Source organism: Zingiber officinale, chromosome 6A (assembly GCF_018446385.1).
Source record: "Zingiber officinale cultivar Zhangliang chromosome 6A, Zo_v1.1, whole genome shotgun sequence".
In the NCBI taxonomy this organism is placed as follows: domain Eukaryota; kingdom Viridiplantae; phylum Streptophyta; class Magnoliopsida; order Zingiberales; family Zingiberaceae; genus Zingiber; species Zingiber officinale.
In genome coordinates this window covers 126,400,880-126,420,416 of record NC_055997.1, presented here as the reverse complement: position 1 = coordinate 126,420,416, position 19,537 = coordinate 126,400,880, and the positions used below count along the sequence as shown (strand labels likewise).

General features: G+C 35.0%; 1 protein-coding gene across 1 annotated transcript; it reads left to right on the top strand.

Annotated features, from left to right (window-relative positions):
- The first annotated feature begins 15,400 nt into the window (after window positions 1-15,400).
- On the top strand, window positions 15,401-19,495 carry LOC121997957 (MLO-like protein 6). Its single transcript, XM_042552643.1, has 16 exons — window positions 15,401-15,464; window positions 16,167-16,438; window positions 16,527-16,584; window positions 16,672-16,925; window positions 17,015-17,131; window positions 17,203-17,263; window positions 17,360-17,448; window positions 17,523-17,597; window positions 17,676-17,770; window positions 17,849-17,898; window positions 17,961-18,001; window positions 18,104-18,277; window positions 18,381-18,416; window positions 18,516-18,583; window positions 18,674-18,734; window positions 18,808-19,495. The coding sequence occupies exons 2-16, from the start codon at window positions 16,307-16,309 to the stop codon at window positions 19,285-19,287; spliced, it is 1,791 nt and encodes a 596-aa protein (XP_042408577.1). The 5' UTR covers window positions 15,401-15,464; window positions 16,167-16,306; the 3' UTR covers window positions 19,288-19,495.
- Window positions 19,496-19,537: the final 42 nt, after the last annotated feature.

The window sequence follows — 19,537 nt, the reverse complement described above, 5'->3', positions numbered from 1 at the left end:
TTTTGAATTTGTGATTCGATTGTTCCTTTTGGTTAAACCTAGGGTTATATAAGGAAATTAAATATTAGATTTCATTGAAAGACTTTGTCTAGGAAGTGGTGGTTGCTCCCATATCCAAGAAGGTCTAGTACCTCGTCATGTTTAACCTGGAAGCCGATTTCTGAAATTAATATTTAATTGAATTTATAACATAGGTGGATTTGGATCAATAATGTTAAGCATCGTTTGCGATCCAAGTCTAAACCATTAAGAACAGATAAGTTAAATTTGGAATCAATAATGTTAAGTTTCGTTTGCGATTCCGAATTTAATTTCTAAAGAACACAATAGGTTGTTATGAAAGGTTCAAAGCTTGTACAAAATTTTTGTACAGTGGAACCGGTACGATCTTCCTAGGACCAACCAACATAGTGCAATCCGGACTCTGAATTTGTACCCCTCATACACACCCACGCGTGAGAGAGAGTCTCTCCTCATGTATGTGTTCACATCCTCAATACATATGAATCAATATAAACCAATTAACATATCATAAAACTCTCAATGTAAAACTAAAGTCCCATCATAATAGAGTATCTTTCTTTTTCTACCCCTTCTTCATTCACATCACTTATATCCGACACTATAATTAATTACTGCAACTGATGACATTGATATAATATGTAATAACTATTTTAACCAATTTAAAATAATTTTGATTAAAGTACAACTAGTGAAATAGTTATTTTTTATATTAGACCAATGAATACTGTAATATATAGCAATATTGGAAAAAGAATATTTTTGGTATAAAGCTTCTAATGAGGTATTATTTTGACTTTTCTTTAAGAGGTACTCATTTGTCAAATTCGTTAAATGTGAATTCTTTTTTAAAAAAAAATTCCTCATAATTAAGTGTCAACCCTCGCGCATACTTTTCGCTTAGATTTGGAACCAGTCCACCATCAATAATGCAGTTAACGTCACGCTACACCACCATTTCAACTAATTACATTTATATATTTCCAAAATAAGTAATCTCTTCAGCCTCCTTTTTCCTATGATTGTAAAGGATTATTATTTGTACAAGTTATTTTTCTTATAGAAGGATGATCATGACCATAGTTTGTAGTTCTCATAAAACTCTTAGGGAGAGTTTGGTAAGTGGAATAGAATGAATGATGTGAGATTAATGGTATGAAAAAATTATCATAAGAGGGAGCCAATAATTATTTATCATACCATTAATTCATACACTATTAATTAACACCATTAATTTTATCCCACCTACCAAACACAACCTTAGGATATTAAGTATCTCCTATAGTATCCTTGTAATTTTTTTATGTAAGCTTGTACTTAGCTTATTATTTCCTTATGTAAATCTGTATCTAGCTAAGTTAGCTTGTATGTTTTCAGTTTTCTAATTTGTATGTTTTCCTAAAAAATTTCTATAGCAACTTAATATATAAAAAAAAGACGTTGTTTTCGTCTCCTTGTCTTCAAAAGTTAGAAACTGTCTTGTGGTTTAAGCTTGTAAAACCTATGCTGACTAAGTTGAACAGTAAGAAGTAAGAACTACTGAAAGCTCGTTATAAGACCTACAAAGATTGGGGTAAAACTTGAACAATAAAACATAATTGATGAGCAGTAAAAATGAGAAAAATATTCTTCCAAAAAATTTAGATTTGACAATTACTATTTGAGATTACTGTTCACATTTTATTGTTCACAATTACTATTCACAAATTCTAAAATTTCTGAAAAATATAACTTTGACACAAAACACACAAAAATCATATAATTTTGACACGAAGTATGTAAAAATTTGGTATCATAGCTATAAGATCTTCGGATTACCATGAATGACTTCTAATTATAAAAATTTTTTGGACTTTCAAAAATGAGATTTTTAAGATTTAACCCTTCAAGTCTCAGCTCGAAAAATTATTACTCTAGATCAACATAAAAATAATTGTTATTTTAGATCTATAACATACAATCCATTGTCTTCATACTGATAGTGCATACTTAAATACAATCATAGGCCTACTACTCAGTATAAGAACCAACTTAGAGTTTCAACAAAGTCAAATTAAAATCCTATTGGAAAAAATAGTTATCACTTTAAATCAACAAATACAAATATTAAGTGATTTAAAAAGAAATATTGATTTCTTAAAAGACACTCAAGACTCATTGAATAAAAGATTTAGCTAACTCAATTTACTTAGTATTCCTACTAAAAAAGAAATCTTAAGCCTTTCAAAACTAATCACAGAAAATAAACCTAAAAATTGAGAACTTCAATCCAAACATTTTGAGCTCCAGTCTAAAACTATTTTACTTCAAATTAAAGAATTAATTGAAATACATAAAACTCAAATAGCAGACGAATTGAGGAATCTACATACTACACTTGAGGAGATCAAATATAAATGAGCAAACAAAACTTTGAAAATACATATTACGAATAAGCCTTGGAATTTTCTAAACACTTTTCAAAAATCCAAGAGAATGGCTATTGTAATCTTGAGGTTATTGGACAAGGAGACCAAGTGTTAATTCAACAAAATAATACTATACTAGTCCTTCTAGCATCCTTACACCATCGACTCATTTTACTAGAAAATAAACTACTTCAAGTTGAAACACAAATTCAAAAAACCACTAAAGCTACTGAGTGGAGAGAAAGTATAAAAACTTTAACAAAAGACTTAAACAAATTATCTATATGAAATATTATCCCTAGAAGACAACCCAAAACTTATTCATTCTTAACTTATACCACTCAACACAATGAGTCTAGCACAAACACCGACTGAATCATTCACAGTCCCCTCAGAGATAGTAAGAAGACAAATGGAGTCAAATACGACTTCTTGGTTAGATAATATCATAACTAGACGACGTGGAATTATCTACTAGAAGATCTGATCGATATAGAAAGAAACCTGACAACTTTCTCAAATGAACAACTTAATTCCTTAAATCCTAGGAGATTATACAATCAAGAAATATTATTCTTTACTATATTACTTTATCGTCATCATAGAACCCAACCTCTTCATCTTTCAGATGAAGGAGAAGAAAAGTTGAATCTTATGACTGGAGAATCAACAAGTGCATTTCTACAACAAAGGCATAATTATATACATTTAGGATTAATCATATTTAGCCTTAGAAGCTTAACAAGGAGCATAGGAGCCAAACTCTTCCTAGTACTATATGACACTAGATTTTCAGATGATGAAAATGTAGTTACAGGACTTGTTGAAGTAGATATGAATATTAATTTAGGTATCACTTATTTTTTACCCAAACTTGAATATGACCATTCCAGATTTTATTAAGCACATTAAAATCTTAGTCCAAGCCAAAGGCAACGGAAACTTCCAAAAACACAATGTTCAGATTGACATCATTTTCTTTGGGAAAACTATGACTCAAATAAATAATATTTTTAAGATATAAATTAATAACATCATTGAATCTCTTACAACAAAAGGAATATATTTTCTAAAACCAAAAGACTTCTCGTCTGAAATCCTAGCCAGACTAAATTGAAATATCAGTCTTGTAAATCAAGTACAAACTCTTTAACCTACAAATTCACTTATGGATAAAGATCGGCATAGTGTCTTGACTATTAGGTTTAATGACTATAAACCATCAACTTCACAAAATGAAGAAAATGAAATTTTCAACTTAATGTGTATAGAAGACATAAAAGATGAAACTTTCCTAGAAATTAAACAAACTAGACATATGTTACAATAACTAGGAAATAAACATGTATAATTAACTAACCAACTCTTATATTCAAACAATAATATGAATTATATGTTTCAACAAGAGAGACAACAAGGTTTTTTTGATGATTTAGATGAATTCTTATACATGCCAACAGAGATGACAACTTATCTAACCCCGAAAGAAGTAACTGAATTTGAGGAATTTGAAAAGAAATAACAAAAACTTGACAAAGATTGAGAATTATATTTTAATGAAAAATGGAATATAATTGCTAGAAAATAACCTAACGAATTAAACCTCATGAACTCAACAAAATCTATTACTATCTGTCACGTCCAGACCACCAATAATCTAATATCCAAAAAGTTCTATGAGAACTACGGATTATATACATGACCACCCACCAAGAATAGAAATAGCTCCACATACAAATAATAATCTCTTACTTCGAATTATAGGAAAAAGAAGGTCATAAAAAATTACTTGATTAGCGAAAAATTCAATACTTCTAAATATAGCCGAGTGTGACGACCCCAGATGTATGATACACATTTAGAAGAGATTATCAAGTCAGACATGAATTTGACATAGAAACAAGTAAAGTCATGATGTGTGCAATATAGCTAGAGTTGCATGGGAAGCCTACCAGGTAAAATTTTCAGAAGAAATAGTCCATATAGCAGCCGAGGGAAATAACATCTTAAACTTTTGTTATACCATCCATAGACTTTTAACAACCTGAGATACTAATTCAGGATTAGATATACAACAAAGGGAAGCAATGAGAGAATTATAACAACTTCAACTATTCAGTTGAAACTGGATCAAACCTTTCTGTAATGATTTCCTAGCACTTACTATAGTCTCGGGAAATTATTGTAATTCCGAATTAGGCAAAAGACTTTTCAGTATATTACCAGGAGATTTAGGAAAAGAAATTCGCAAAGCTTTGACAAACTTGAAAGCAACCCCCCAATATGATAACATAGGAGTCTGAATTTAATATATCATTTTCATACTTACGGAAAAATGTACTTATCTACAAATATAAAAACAACTTAAAAAATAATAATATGACTTTTATAATCAAATATATACTCCGAAACAATACAAATTAAACTAACATATGTATAAATAGAGAAGAAGGTTGGCCAAGCCAGCCTAAACTTAAAATAAAGCCTAGAAAGACCTACTATTTAAGAAAAAAAATAAAGAAAAGAAGTCTTATTTAAATAAAGATAAATATGTTAGGCAATTTAAACCAAAGAAAACATATGTCAATACTATAACCTATTTTGTCTGTAATGAACCAAGACATCTATCTTCTGCATGTCCAAATAGAAAAAACTCATATACAAGAGAGACTAAATTAGTCTCTTGCACTAATCTACTTAATAGAAATACAAGAGGATGTGTCTGATACCTCCTCTATCTACTCTATTATTTCTATAGAGAATACAGAAGAAATAATTGCTCCCTCTACTTATAGACTCATCAACTCATTCCTAAACATCTCATATACCCTAGTCGAAAAATACGGAATCTCTAATGAGACATTCTAGTCAGAAATTGAGAACTTAATAAAATAATGGGAGGATTTGAACATAGATAACATGAACCTTACTAAAACCTGACTACTTTACTAAAACCTGACTTACCCGAATGTTTCTGTGAATGAACTTTAAAAACATGAACAAATAATGTTCCTTATTTCTTATATGGGTTTTACCCAGCCATAGACAAAAGAGGAACATTTAAGCTCTGTAGGAGACAAATCTATAATATATGCTTACAACAAATACTTAACATCCTTATACTTACTATTCAACAAGTACAAGGGAGTATAAGAAATGTGCCAAGTTAGCTAATCTCAAGCAATCCTCTACCCCTATAACTGACAATCGAGGCAAAGAAATTGAGATAAATGAACTAACCTCATATGTTGAATTAGTTTTCATAAAAACTCCTAGTATATGCAATACTAGACAAACTACTGATATTAGAGTTCGTTGTCTAGTTAACATACATGGACATAAATTTATACTATATGACTATATGTCTTTCTTGATAGTGGAGCCACTAATTCAACAATTGATAAAACTACTATATTCTCAATCATACCTCTGGAACTCATTAAAACGACCACTAACCCCCTTATTAGTACCCAATTTGATGGTCAAGAATTATCCTATCAAAAGTTTGTCTCCAATACTCACGTAAGGTTTTATACGAACTATGATAAATCTAGCTCCCCTCTCACTCTACCCAAACTTTGGATTAGACCCCTTCCATAACCTAATCTCCACTTAATTTTAGGACTTAGTTTTCTCATTGTTCAGGATCGAGTATTATTCCTTACAAAAGACTGCTATTTTTCTTTCTACACATATCGCTTCTCCAATTGTTTTTGACTACCCTCTACAATCCAGAAACATGGTAATACCCTTACAACATGAAGACCTACACATATTCTCACCATCACTAATAAGGATATACCTTAAACATCCACCTCTATTACTGATAATGATACATGTCAGTGTACATATAAGACTTCTTGCAAAGGTTCTTGTTTATTAATGCAAGAACTATCATGCGCATTAGCATTCCACAAACTACAAGAAAACTAACAATACTTAGTTGTACAAGCTTTTATAAAAAGAAAACTTTTATAGAAGATTTAGTAACTCAAACTTAAACCTTCCAAAAGATTTAGTTTCTCCCACATATTTACTACATTTAATAAAGATACAACCAGACCTAGATTCTTTGATATCTCAAATAGAAAAATTAGAAATTATAGAAGAAAATCCCAACAAATATTGGGAACGAGATAAGATCTATTGTAAATTAGCAATAATAAACCCAAACTTTACCATAAAAGTCCAAGACTTAAGATCCACTAATTGGGAAATAAAAGAATGCACAATGCATATCAAACAATTACTAGCTCTTGGAGCAATCCAAAGATCTACTTCTAGGCATAGAAGTCTAACTTTTATAGTAAATAAAGGATATGAGCAAAAATATAGACAATCCAGGATAATTTTTAATTACAAAAGACTTAATGATAACTGTTAGGAAGGCGGATATAAGGTATCTGACAAATATCAACTTCTAAACAAAATACAAAACTCGAAATGATACTCAAAATTCGATATGAAATCGAAAATTTGGCAAGTTAAGATGAATCCTGATTTTATCGAATGAACGACCTTCTCATGTCCAGAAGGACACTTGAATGGTTAGTTATGCCATTTGGACTTAAGGTAGCACATCAAATCTTCCAAAAAAAAGGATGATATATTTAGATATATCTCTTTATTCACATGTGTGTATATTGATGACATCTTATTTTTCTCAAAAATAAAAGATGAACATTACGCTCATCTCCATATAATCTTTTACCTATTTAAAAAACATAATCTTATAGTATCCCACATTAAACATATAGAATTTCTAGGAGCAGAAATTAGACAAGGAAAATTTTTACTTCAACCTCATATTGCTTTCAAAATCTTGACTTTCTCAGACAAAAAAGAAGACACAAAGATACTTAGAGCTTTCTTAGGACTTCTCAATTATGCCTGATAGTATCTAAAAAACATATGAAAAAATAGTGGATTATTAGACAATAAGACGTCAAACACAGGGCAGAAAAGTTTTAACCAACAAGATATAGAACTAGTGAAATAAATCAAATCAATGGTTAAAAATATTCAAGTCTTAACACTTCTACTAGACACTCATTACTTGGTGATAAAAACAGATAGATGTGAATTAGGATAGGGGAGTATTATTCAGATAAACTTCAAAGATAATCTCAAAACCACTAAAACTTTACGTAAATATGCTTTAGAAAAATATAAAGATAAAGGACATCTGACTTTCTTAGATTATAAACTCTTAGTAGTAATTTATTGCCTTGATGCATTCATACTTTTCATTTACAATAAGAAAGAAATTACTATTAGAATTGACTGTGAAGCAATTGTGAAGTACAACAAGCAAACAAAAGGATTAAGAAAAACTCTAAGTACAAAGAGATGGTTAAATTTACAAACAAAATCATAAACAGAGGATTAAAAATCCACTATGGTAGCAAAAGGTGGAATCCGCCATCCCAGTGGCCCCACACGATCGACCCCAAGACCATTTGTGAGGAGATAAATCGAGAAGCTCTAGTTGGCTAATGTGGAGGAGGGCTTTTTCCCCTCAACTTTGCTCCACACTAGCCAACTAAACCTTTCCCCGGAGGCGATTAAAAATCCACTAGAAACATATTAAGGGAATAAATAATTTCCTAGCAGATATTTTATCTAGACTTTTATATTAACCTTTAATGGATATTTCATGAATGGATAGACAGTGAGAAGTGCGAACTTTTGCCATGAAAACCATGAGGTTTGACAATCAAGAACTTCAACAATTTACAAAACATGAGGATCAATTACATTTCTCCTCAAGAGATCGAAAGACTTGACAATATACAAAACTATTTGCTTGACAATATTTGGAATATTCCAACAATACTAGGAAGCTCCAATTACAAGATTGCTATAATCAATATATTTTCAAATTACTTCTTGACAACAATACAAAAATCTGATGGAAAGAAGTACTCTTGTTACGTAGTATTTTTTTGAAAAATAAGCAGGAGATTACTATGACTGTGAAGAAGTTAAAATATTCATACAAGAATGTGAAAAATCATTCTACAAAGACTTCACTCCTTAGGTGAAACATTTATTCTGCCAGAGAAAGACTATGACCTAATTTTTTTATAAGCACCTTGCTAAAGGCAAGCAAAAAAATTCAATCAGACAAAACATATGCTCAAGCAGCTTTTGATGAGTCTGAAAAAATAAATTCACAACCCTCAGACCTTATTCATAGGCCCAATTACTCAACTTTAGTCTAGCTTAAAGCCAAGGTTGTTGAAAAGTCATAATAAGAGCTTAAAAATCAATGCTTTTGGGTTACCCTACTATTATCCCAGAAGATATATCCACATATTATAGGACTGTAAATAAGCTAGAGGGGGAAGGGTGAATAGCATTAATAGAAAAATCGTGATTTAAAATAAGTCATGCAGTGAAAAAAAGAGAACAAAAGTACACGCTAACACAATTAATTTGATTTAGTTTAGAGCCTTCGATGACTCTAACTCCAAGGTCCGCACGTAAGAATGCTTTCAATGGATTATCACTATTAATTCGTAATGGATTTACAAAGTTAAGTACAATAATTGTAATGTAAACGTTACCGACAAATAGAATAAAAATTTTAAAAAGTCTTCATTCTTCGAACTTCAGAGCAACCTTTTGGTGTAGTTAGAGCATTTTCGGAGCAGTGCGTCAATATGAAAGTCGTAACAAATGTTGTTTTCAAGCTGTTGGTCAAAGGCTGCTTTTATAGGCCCGTTCGGGCGCCTAGATCTCCTCCCGGGTGCCTAGACTATGTTGACATGGTAAGTTCTCGTCGAAACTTCATCCTCGAAGTTTATCCACCTTCGGGGCGCTTGGACCATTGATGTGGGTTCGACTAGTTGTTGCGATCTAACTCAACTTCTAGATAAAATTTCTTGTTTGAGCACCTGGACTAGCTCCGGGCGCTCGGATTGCCCGAATACTTGGCCAAGCACCCGTCCGGGTGAATCTGGTTCAGGCGCTCGAATTGCCCGAATACCTGGCTAAGCACCTGTCCGGGTGAATCTGGTCCAGGCGCCCGGATAAACTCTGGCGCTCAGAGTCTGAGCTCCTGGATCCCTTTCGGGTGTCCAGACACTCTTTTTTCAGCCTCTTCTTTCCTGTAAAAAAGAGTTAGTCCAGACAACCAAAATATATTTATCCTGCAAAATAAAGTTAGCACAATACAATAAGATAGTAGTAGTAATTATATCCGGTCTTCCCGAAACTAGGATATAGTCAAGATCTCAGCTTAAGTTTCCCAAATGGATCTAAGCTGGACTGACGCCTACTGTTCCCTCAACCAGGAACACGTCCTCACTGAGTCACTCTCCTCTATGACTTACCTCCACTTACCTGCCAAATATTTAATCCTTCAGACCTGTTTGGACTTTCTCTGACCTTACTTAGTATTTGACCAAGCTGATCTACTAAGACTTGCCTGTAACACTGAGTTAGGACAATAGATATAAAATGGTAAAGAAAAATAGTGTTAACATTATTAATAATTCACTGATCCGATCGACCATGCGCAATCGACCAAAAATCAGTCGGTCACATATTACCTAGGGTTATCTCCCCTAGGATTGTCCAGCTTCACTCACTAGTATTTTCAATGTCTGATTTCACTCACCAAGACTTTCACCACCTAGCTTCACTCACACTGACTTCACTTACCAGGACTTCCACTACCTAGCTTTACTCACTAGGGTCTGACTTTACTCACCAAGACTTCCCCTTGCTTAACCTCTAGTTAGGATTAGTAACTCAGTAGACTTTTCGCCTACCTATCATTCAGTTAGGACTTACCCTTGGTAATTATCTAGTCCTTATTAGACTTCTCTCTTTCAAATATAAAGTCTTGTTTGGATTAACCCTTGGTCAAATTGACCAAACTTAGGTACATTGTCAAACCTTAGAACCCTAGAGGTCGATTGCACCAACATATATGTTTGAATATAACAAAAAAAATCTACTTTTCAAACATTCCTTGGCTTGCGTGAAATACTCAAGGCACTCCATACAAGTCCTCCTAAAGATATGACAATTGTCTACAAAGCTAAATTTAGTTATAAATTGAAATGTCAAAAGCTCTTCAAAGCTTGTACAGATTCAAAAAAATACGATTGTCCATGCCAACTAATTTACTTCTTCAGAAAAGTCAATATTGACTTTGAAAAAAATGTACTAAGAAATTTCAGAGGAAGACTTATTACTTAGTTACTTTAATGGATTATGGACTTCTACACAAATTTTAGGTACACAACGTGGATTCTGTTAAAGACTTCCCAAAGAAATTGAATAGCATTATAGCTCATGCTCTTGAAAAAGAAAAAACATTTATTATCTACACTTTTGAAAGTTCTTCATTGGAGTGGATAAACTTAAAGATAGAACCAGTTACACACTTAATCAATTAGAAATTGAAGAATATCCCACTCCTGATCTAGAGTGGGCAACACTTCCTGCACCAGTAGATCAATTTAATCATTGATATGCTTTAACTCAAGGAAACAATTGGTTGTAGGATTAGTATGAAGATTCAGAAAATTACATACTAGTTAGAGAAACCTACATAAAAAAAATTTACTGGCCAAGAGACATGGGCACTAGTTTTTTTCTATTTAATTTCTCTACTCAACATACAACCCTCAAATGAAAGCAAAAAGGAGAGTAGCAAGGAAAATAGCTAGCTCAGTAAGATCAACCATTTCCTACAGGCGTGCTCTAAACACTGCCAACACTTCTACCTAAGCTACCATCTCCAGAACCCTGTCATTAGACTTAGTTGATGAACACAATTTGGAAAATATAATGGAACCCCGAAGACGACATAAGCAATGACATCATCATGCTAAAAATGTAAGCTATGACGACATGAAGCAATATTCTCCATCGATAACTTTACTTGCTAGTAACAATTTCATTATCCACTGCCCTGACACCTCACCTCCACTACATTTGTCCCCCCTCAACTCATCCTGATGCGAACACCTCATCCTTTCTTCACCCCGAAGCAAACTCTCCCTCTCCTTCTATAAATACCTCTCATCTCCAACGCTGAAGACAACCAAGAGTGCAATAGTGCCAAGAGTGCAAGTGTGTTTTCAATTTTTCTATAAGTATCTCCTGTAATGTCCTTGTAATTTCCTTATGTAAACTTGTACCTAGCTTATAATTTCTTTATCTGTATCTAGCTAAGTTAGCTTATATGCTTTCAATTTCCTAGTTTGTATGTTTTCCTGTAAAATTTCTGTGGTAGCTTAATATAAAAAAAATTAAAGGCGCAATTTTCATCTCATTATCTTAAAAAGTTAGGAAGTGTCAGATAGTTTAAGCTTGTCAGACCTACAAAAGTCAAGATAAAGCTTGAACAATAAGATATAATTGATGAGAACCAAAAATGAAGAAAATATCCTTTCAAAAAGCCTAGATTTGACCATTTCTATTCAAGGTTATTGTTCATAATTACTAATCACTTTTTATTGTTCACAATTAGTATTCATTTTTTACTATTCACAAATCCTAAAATTTCTAAAAAAACATAACTTCGATACAAAGTACATAAAAATCACATAACTTTGATACAAAGCAAGTAAAAATCATATGGTTTAGGATTTAGGATTTATTGTATAGTATTTAGACTAAAGAAAGTGAAAATTAAAAAAAAATTAACACGGGTGCTCACTAATAGGTGTGCAACATGATATTTCCATATGAAGGATGGTATGATGCACACCCATATACGAGCACCCTGACAGCACTTAGCATTTTTTTTTTAATTTCTACTTCCTTCAACCTAAATACTATATCCTAAACCCTAAATCATAGGTGCTTGCAAGGTGCTTACAAGACAAAGGACTAATTTTTGAATAGGAAAAAGAATGGATCTGCAGGGTCCCAAATGAATTGGCTTATTCGAAAAAAGCCTTGTTCTTTGGAAAATCTATCTGGTGTTCGGTACTGCATGGTTCCCCTCTGCAAGAACTCCTCCTCATGCTCTTGAAGCTCATCCTCTTCATGATAAATGCTCAGCTTGCCCCGAAATGATCCGGCCCGATAGGGAAATCCCAATTCAGTGGGCCTTTCAATACAATCAAATAGATTGATATATCATCATCATATATATATATATAAGCTATGGACCACCATTCTCGACGGTGCATTTCAATTTTTTTATTTTTTATTTTGATTACTTTTTTGGCTTAAGGTATGCCATTTAAGGTTTTTATCTTTAAGGTTTAGGGATTAGGTTATAATATTAAGCACACAAAAAAATTTCAAACCAAAAAAATATTTTAGATGTGTACGAGATATATCGTGTAAGGTGTGTGTGTGTATACCCCGAAGGAGAAGTTTCAATGATTAACAATTATTTAAATTTAGGTTAATACATTGGATCGAGCTACAAGTTTGTAGGATAAAAGAAGTCTAAAAAGGTCGAGATCCAGATTCTTAGCAAGAAGAAGTTCATTCTGATTGGAAGATCAAATGCAAGGTAAGAGAAGTCCCAGAAGGTTAAAAGTCGAATTCTTGACAAGAAAAAGTCCATGCCGGTCAAAAGATCAGATGTAAGGGAAGAGAAGTCCAAAAAAATTGAGGAACAAATTCTTGGTAAAAGGTGAAAACTCGAGCAAATCATGAGATCAAATGTAAGGGTAGATGAAGACCCAGAGATCATAAGGAAGCTGGGCACTAAGTCCAGGGAAAAGGAGGTTCATCTGGCATGAAATAATTGAGATCGATTGGAATGTCAAAGGAAGTGTGTGCTTAAGAGTTTAGGGGTGAAAACCCTATTTTAGGGTTCACCAATCGATTGGTGAGTTGGTGAGCTAAACCCCTAAACCTAAGTTTCCGGGGTTGCCATTACCAATTGATTGTTGTAAACCCGGACTTCCGAGTGCCAAATTATGTATCGACCAATCAATTGGTAATGAAATTTGAGCACATAGAAAGCTCTCAAACGACTGGCCACACAAATCAATTGGTGCAATCGATTAGGAGGCTTTCTTCGCAAGAATAGAAAACTCCTAAATCGATTCATTGATCGATTACGACACTTTAATCGGTTGTTGGGAGGTTTTTTTTCACAAGAATAGAAAAATCCAAATCGATTCACTGATCAATTGAGGCACTGTCAATCGATTCGTGCAATTGATTGAGAGATTTTATTCGCGAAAACATAAAGTTCTCAAATCGATTGACTAATCGATCAAGGTGACAAATCGATTAGTGCTTAATGCCAATAGATTGAGATTCAAAATGGATCAATCTCAACCATCAATCTAGAGTCAATTGTCGTTCAACGAATAGTCAAACAATCATCAATCAATTGGGGGTTTCTTCTAATCGATTAGTGGCTACAAAAAGCAAAGAAACCGCTCGATTCAGAGTGGACTTGGGGCAGAAAACAAGACACTATTCCATTGCTCTATTGCGCCTAAGGTCAATTTCTTATCTACAAGACTTTCTCAAGCAACTCAAAGAAGGAAAATTATGCTTCATCTGTAATCTCTTCTACATTTTTTTTGTGCTGTGTTTTTTTTTTTTTTTTTTGAGTGAGAGTTATATGTTGTAAATAAAGCAATAAAAGCAGTATTATATTTGCACAAAAAATAACATGCAATAGACAGATAAATAAAGAAGTCGGGTTTAGAATATAGTTATCCGGTTGAAGCGTCGGCACGCCGACTGTCCTTAGAGAATTTATTGCCGCCTCTCGGTGCAAAGGCTTCCCGGCAAAAACTCCCCCAAGATCCGACAACCGCTCGTCTCGTCCGTAGGTGCACTCCAAGACGGACGCGACACTCGGACCCAACCTCAGATCGCCAGAAGACCAAGCCTCAGGACAAGAAAGCAGCGAAAAAACTCGACGAGAAGAAAGGCAGAAAAATTGTGCAGAATGTATCGCACAGGAAGAATAGAGGCGCTGCTGCTCCCCTTTTATTCACTCTGAGAAGGTACAAAGCACTGCTTCGCTAGCAAGGAAACGCGTCTAAATGTCGCGTCCGCGTCCCTTCCCCTCACGCACGGAACAAAAACCAAACTTTGGTTTGGTTCAGACCGAACCGGAAACCAAACTAGCAAAAACAGACCGGGCCGCCCGTGAGCGCAAGGCCCACGGGCTGGGGATTTGCACCCCCCCCTGCGATAATCGCGTACGTGACGCCCGATTTATGGATTTCCGGCTCGAACCCCCCAAATCCACTTGATTTGGGTTTGACCCGCGCATGCGTGTAGGTCCCCTTATCATTGTTAAGCAAAGATGAAAGAGCTTCCTATATAAGTCCTTCCAAGATTTTCCAATTAGCAATGTGGAACTAAAAATACTATAAAAAAAAAAATACTTTAAATTTTAAAACAAAATTCAACATTATAAACTTTAATGTGATTGTAAAAGATTTTTTCACTTTCGATGTTGTTCCGAAAAAGAAAGTTCATAATTAAAGTTATGATTGCCGATATGAATTTTTAGATAAGTCATCCAAAAAAGATAAATATCAAGTAAGTCAAGATGTTAACATTTCAAATATCTACTTAAAAATCAAGAAAAAAAATCGAAAAGTTGTCTCTCACGTGTGTCCTCTCCTCTCTATATTACAATTTATTATATAACAACCGCCCAATTACTTTGATCCATGAGAGATCATTGGCGTACTGCATACGACCTGGCCGTCTTATTAAGTATTATTGCTCCTCTTTTCTGTGTGTTATTAAGTTGACTGGTTCTAGCAAATAACGCTCGACCACAAAGTCAATATTGGAGATGGATTAGTCAGTAATGATGTTGCAAATTAATTAATTAATTACTTGTGGCCTGTGCATTTTCCTTTTTGTTCTAGGAAGAGGCCACGAAGCGAGTAACATGACAGGTTTGCATCATAGACAGAGAATAAGTAAAAATGTGACCATACGCTTCAACAAAGGATAAGACTTCGAAGCAGGAAGTGCAAGGCTATAAATACGCCACGGAGCTGTAGAGCTTCAGGCCTCATTTTGAGTGAAATAGGAAGGGGAAGGAAGGTCTCAGCTCAACCTGTTCAGGTAAACATAGTTGGGATTCATTTCTGATAATTAACTGATCATCCATTCATCATCACATAAATAACACTACTGATCGTGGAGAAATTAAGCCAATTAGGGTTCGAATTATAAATTCTATCCTTTTATTTTCATAGATATATATTAATTAGTTAAGAACAAACGTAGAAATATAGCTGACTTGGTAAGTAAGGGACTAGCTAGTCTTTTTATTCACCTAAAAAATTTGTAGCCTTCTATGATTTATGTTGGTCCACATCTTTTATTCTCATGCATTTCTCCTTAATTATTTTATTATGAGAAGGATCAATAGTTTAATTAACGCTAAACGACAAAATCTTAGGACTTTTCAGCTTTGATTTCTTTGCAATACAAATGGGGAAATTGGGTAGTGCTACTTTAGGATTTGACTTATTCCTCACACCATTTTATTTCATTTTATTTTATTTTATTTTCCCTGCCTCAATTACGTTCTTGCACGCAAAGGAAAAAAAAGAAGAAAAAATAGGACAAATATTCATTTATTATTGCAATATTCTCATCATATTTTGATACAAACATCAAAGATCATTTATTATTTATCAGAAAAGACTTTGGAAAAAAAATAAATAAATGAAAAACAGAAGAAATTTAAAAGTTTCTGAAGTAATTGAAGACCCATCAAATTAGCCAAAGTTTGAATTCTATAATTCTGAACCTTCAAAGGCAACCAAGTCGTCAAAGCAACGCGCCTCTCTCGTGAAGAACATCTTCTTACCTTCTTTAGTCAGCATCTACAAGTTCTCTTTATATAAGATCTCTTCCACCTTCGAGAAGTATCACAAGAGCTAGCTAGCTCGCAATCGATGGCGGCCGGAGGAGGAGGTGAAGGCAGCCGGTCGATGGAGGAGACGCCGACATGGGCGGTGGCCGTCGTGTGCTTGGTCATCGTCGTCATCTCTGTACTCATTGAGCATGCCATCCACCTCCTCGGCAAGGTAATTAATTAAGTTTAATTTCCTTGCTATTGTTTCTAATTAGTCTAGATCATTTGCCCTGACGTACTGGGATTCTTGCATCTCGCAGTGGCTGCAAAAGCATCATAAAAAAGCACTCTACGAAGCACTGGAGAAGATCAAAGCTGGTATGGAATTAATTCTAGAGGCCATCGATCATCTCCATGGCTGCAGAGCTGAAGTGATTGATGCTGATGTTGTTGTTTGATTGGCAGAGTTGATGCTGATGGGGTTCATATCCTTTCTGCTGACGGTCTTACAGAGCAGCATCTCGAAGATTTGTGTGCCCCTGAGCGTCGGCGACTCATGGCACCCGTGCAAGCCCTCGGAAGAGGACGACATCGCCGGCCATTTGGAGGACCCCGACCAGAACCCTGGAGGACGACGAAGGCTTCTGCAGACTGCTGGCTCTGTCCGTGCCTTCAGACGAGTTTTGGCTGCAGGGGGGTCGTCAGATACCTGCCCAGAGGCAAGTAGACTGAGTTCACTGGCTATTAATGTTCATATTTTCAGAGATCGATCGATACTTTGTGTTCATCAAGTTCTTATAATGTGCAGGGGAAAGTGGCTTTGATTTCTGGTGAAGCCATCAATCAGCTTCATATCTTTATCTTCGTGTTGGCTGTCTCCCATGTTCTCTACTGCGTCTGCACGTTGGCTTTTGGTCGACTCAAGGTAAAACAATTGTTTACTCGAAGAGAGAATTTGCAGAAACACACATAGTTAAATCAGTATTGTGCTTGCAGATGAGGAGGTGGAAAGGTTGGGAAATGGAGACTAGAACAGCTGAATACCAATTCACTCATGGTAGCTATGCAAATTGATAAGTTTTTTTTTAAAATTATTATTATTGTTGTTAACATCAGCAGCAAATCTGATTGCAACTGCAACTTTGTGCAAAAGATCCTGACAGGTTTCGGTTTGCAAGAGATACATCGTTCGGCCGCCGGCACTTGAACTTCTGGAGCAAATCGCCATTGCTCATCTGGATTGTAAGATTGAGTCCACAAAATTAAACAAGAAGAAAAGAAATATGGATACTAACCAGAAGAAACCTTTTAAACAGGTGTGTTTCTTCAGACAATTTGTGAGCTCGGTATCGAAAGTCGACTACTTGACATTAAGGCATGGATTTATCATGGTAAGTTAAAGTTCTTCTGATAACATAGTCGATCAACACACACACACGCATGATTCAGACTCACATAAAATGTCTCAGGCACACTTGGCACCACAAAGCTCAAGCAAGTTCAATTTCCAGAAGTACATCAAGAGATCACTGGAAGAAGATTTCACAGTAGTTGTCGGAATAAGGTAAATAAATGCTGATCAACCTTACGATAAACTGGTTAAGATAAATTAGTTTGATCACCTTCTTTACTATATTGACAGTCCTGCAATATGGTTCATGGCTGTGGTCTTCCTGCTATTTAATACCCATGGTAAGGCAATTGACATTTCTACCTTCAAAGTAGCGGTGAGAACTCACTGTGTATGTTTTCAGGGTGGCAATCCTACTTGTGGCAACCATTCATTCCTTTGATTGTAAGTATTAACTCTGAAGTGCAAAATGTTTTTTTCTTCCTTTTTTTTTCTGTGAATCTATTGCTACAACAATAACACTTTAAATGCCTAAAATATTTGCAGATCATTCTCATGGTTGGAACAAAACTTCAAGTAATTATCACAAAGATGGCAATACAGATCATGGAACGTGGAGATGTCGTCAAGGGTGTTCCTGTTGTTCAGCCTCGAGACAACCTGTTTTGGTTCAATCGCCCAGGCCTTCTCCTCTTCCTCATTCACTTCGTCCTATTTCAGGTCAATTTTAAGTCTATAAATAAATATATATATATATATACACACCATTTAATCTATTTGCAATTTCACTAGTAAATAATAATAGTCTTAATTTGCACTGCAGAATGCATTTCAGCTGGCCTTCTTTGCCTGGAGTTGGGTGAGAAACAAAAGCCTCTTCTTTTAAACTTAATTCAACCAAAACTAGACCTTGCTCAAGATCACAAATCTAAATTTTCCTTGCTTGGATCGATGGCAGTACGAATTTGGCTACCCATCATGCTTCCACAAGCGAATCGAAGACATTATAATTCGCATCTCCATGGGGTTAGTTCTCCAAACCTCTAAATGAGTTTTGATACATACATAAACAAACAATGATAGTGTGAGTTTCTGATACATGTTTTCCTTTGCCAGCATTCTCATACAGGTCTTGTGTAGCTATGTGATACTGCCTCTGTATGCATTGGTAACACAGGTATAAAAGACAGATCTTGATTTAGTATAATCACAAAACTCACCCAACGTAAACTCACATGGATCTTCTGCAGATGGGGACGAATCTGAAGCCTACTATTTTCAGTGAGAGGGTGGCCACTGCTCTGAGGAAATGGCACCACACTGCAAGGAAGAACGTGAAGGAGAGCAGGAAGTCTGGCAGCGTGACGCCTTATACGAGCAGGCCGAATACTCCAAGCCACAGCTTGTCGCCGGTGCACCTCTTGCAGTACTACCACAATGAGGTGGACTACAGTAGTCATAACTCTCCGCAGAAGTACTTTGTGGAGGAAGACCAGTTCGATCCTGAGGGCATGCCGTCGCCCTCGGGCCACACGAACGATGAGTCGTTCTCGCAGTACAGGAACGCGACGCTGAAGAGATTTGTCGAAGCGAATATAGAGATGAGGGAAGTCGACGACGACGGCCGGTTGCAGCTGCCAATCAGGCAGGGCAGTGATGGCCATGCGAACAGTAGAGTGTCTATTGATTTCTCATTCGACAAGATGGAGAAAGGTAAGACGCAGGTGTAGATAGACCAACGAGATATTGGTTCAACGCTTGATCTTTGGGACACGAGACTGAATGCTTTATCAATTTAGCTTAGCATACAAAAGTTTGTCTACTTCATTTTTTTTTGTATGAACTGTTCTAGATACAAGTGCCTCGAGGAGGAGGTTGAATCGATTCAAGAGTGTTGTCTATTGATGTATAATACAAGGTTAATCCTTCCTTCCTGCATGATCTACATAGTGCAATGCCATTTTTCTATTGAATATTTTT

Bases quoted from the DNA above. Each gene is read 5' to 3' on its own strand.
- LOC121997957 (XM_042552643.1), top strand. From the start codon at position 16,307: ATGGCGGCCGGAGGAGGAGGTGAAGGCAGCCGGTCGATGGAGGAGACG. The intron at 16,926-17,014 runs GCAAGTAGACTG...TATAATGTGCAG, and splicing joins CGTCAGATACCTGCCCAGAG to GGGAAAGTGGCTTTGATTTC. The intron at 17,771-17,848 runs GTAAATAAATGC...CTATATTGACAG, and splicing joins ACAGTAGTTGTCGGAATAAG to TCCTGCAATATGGTTCATGG.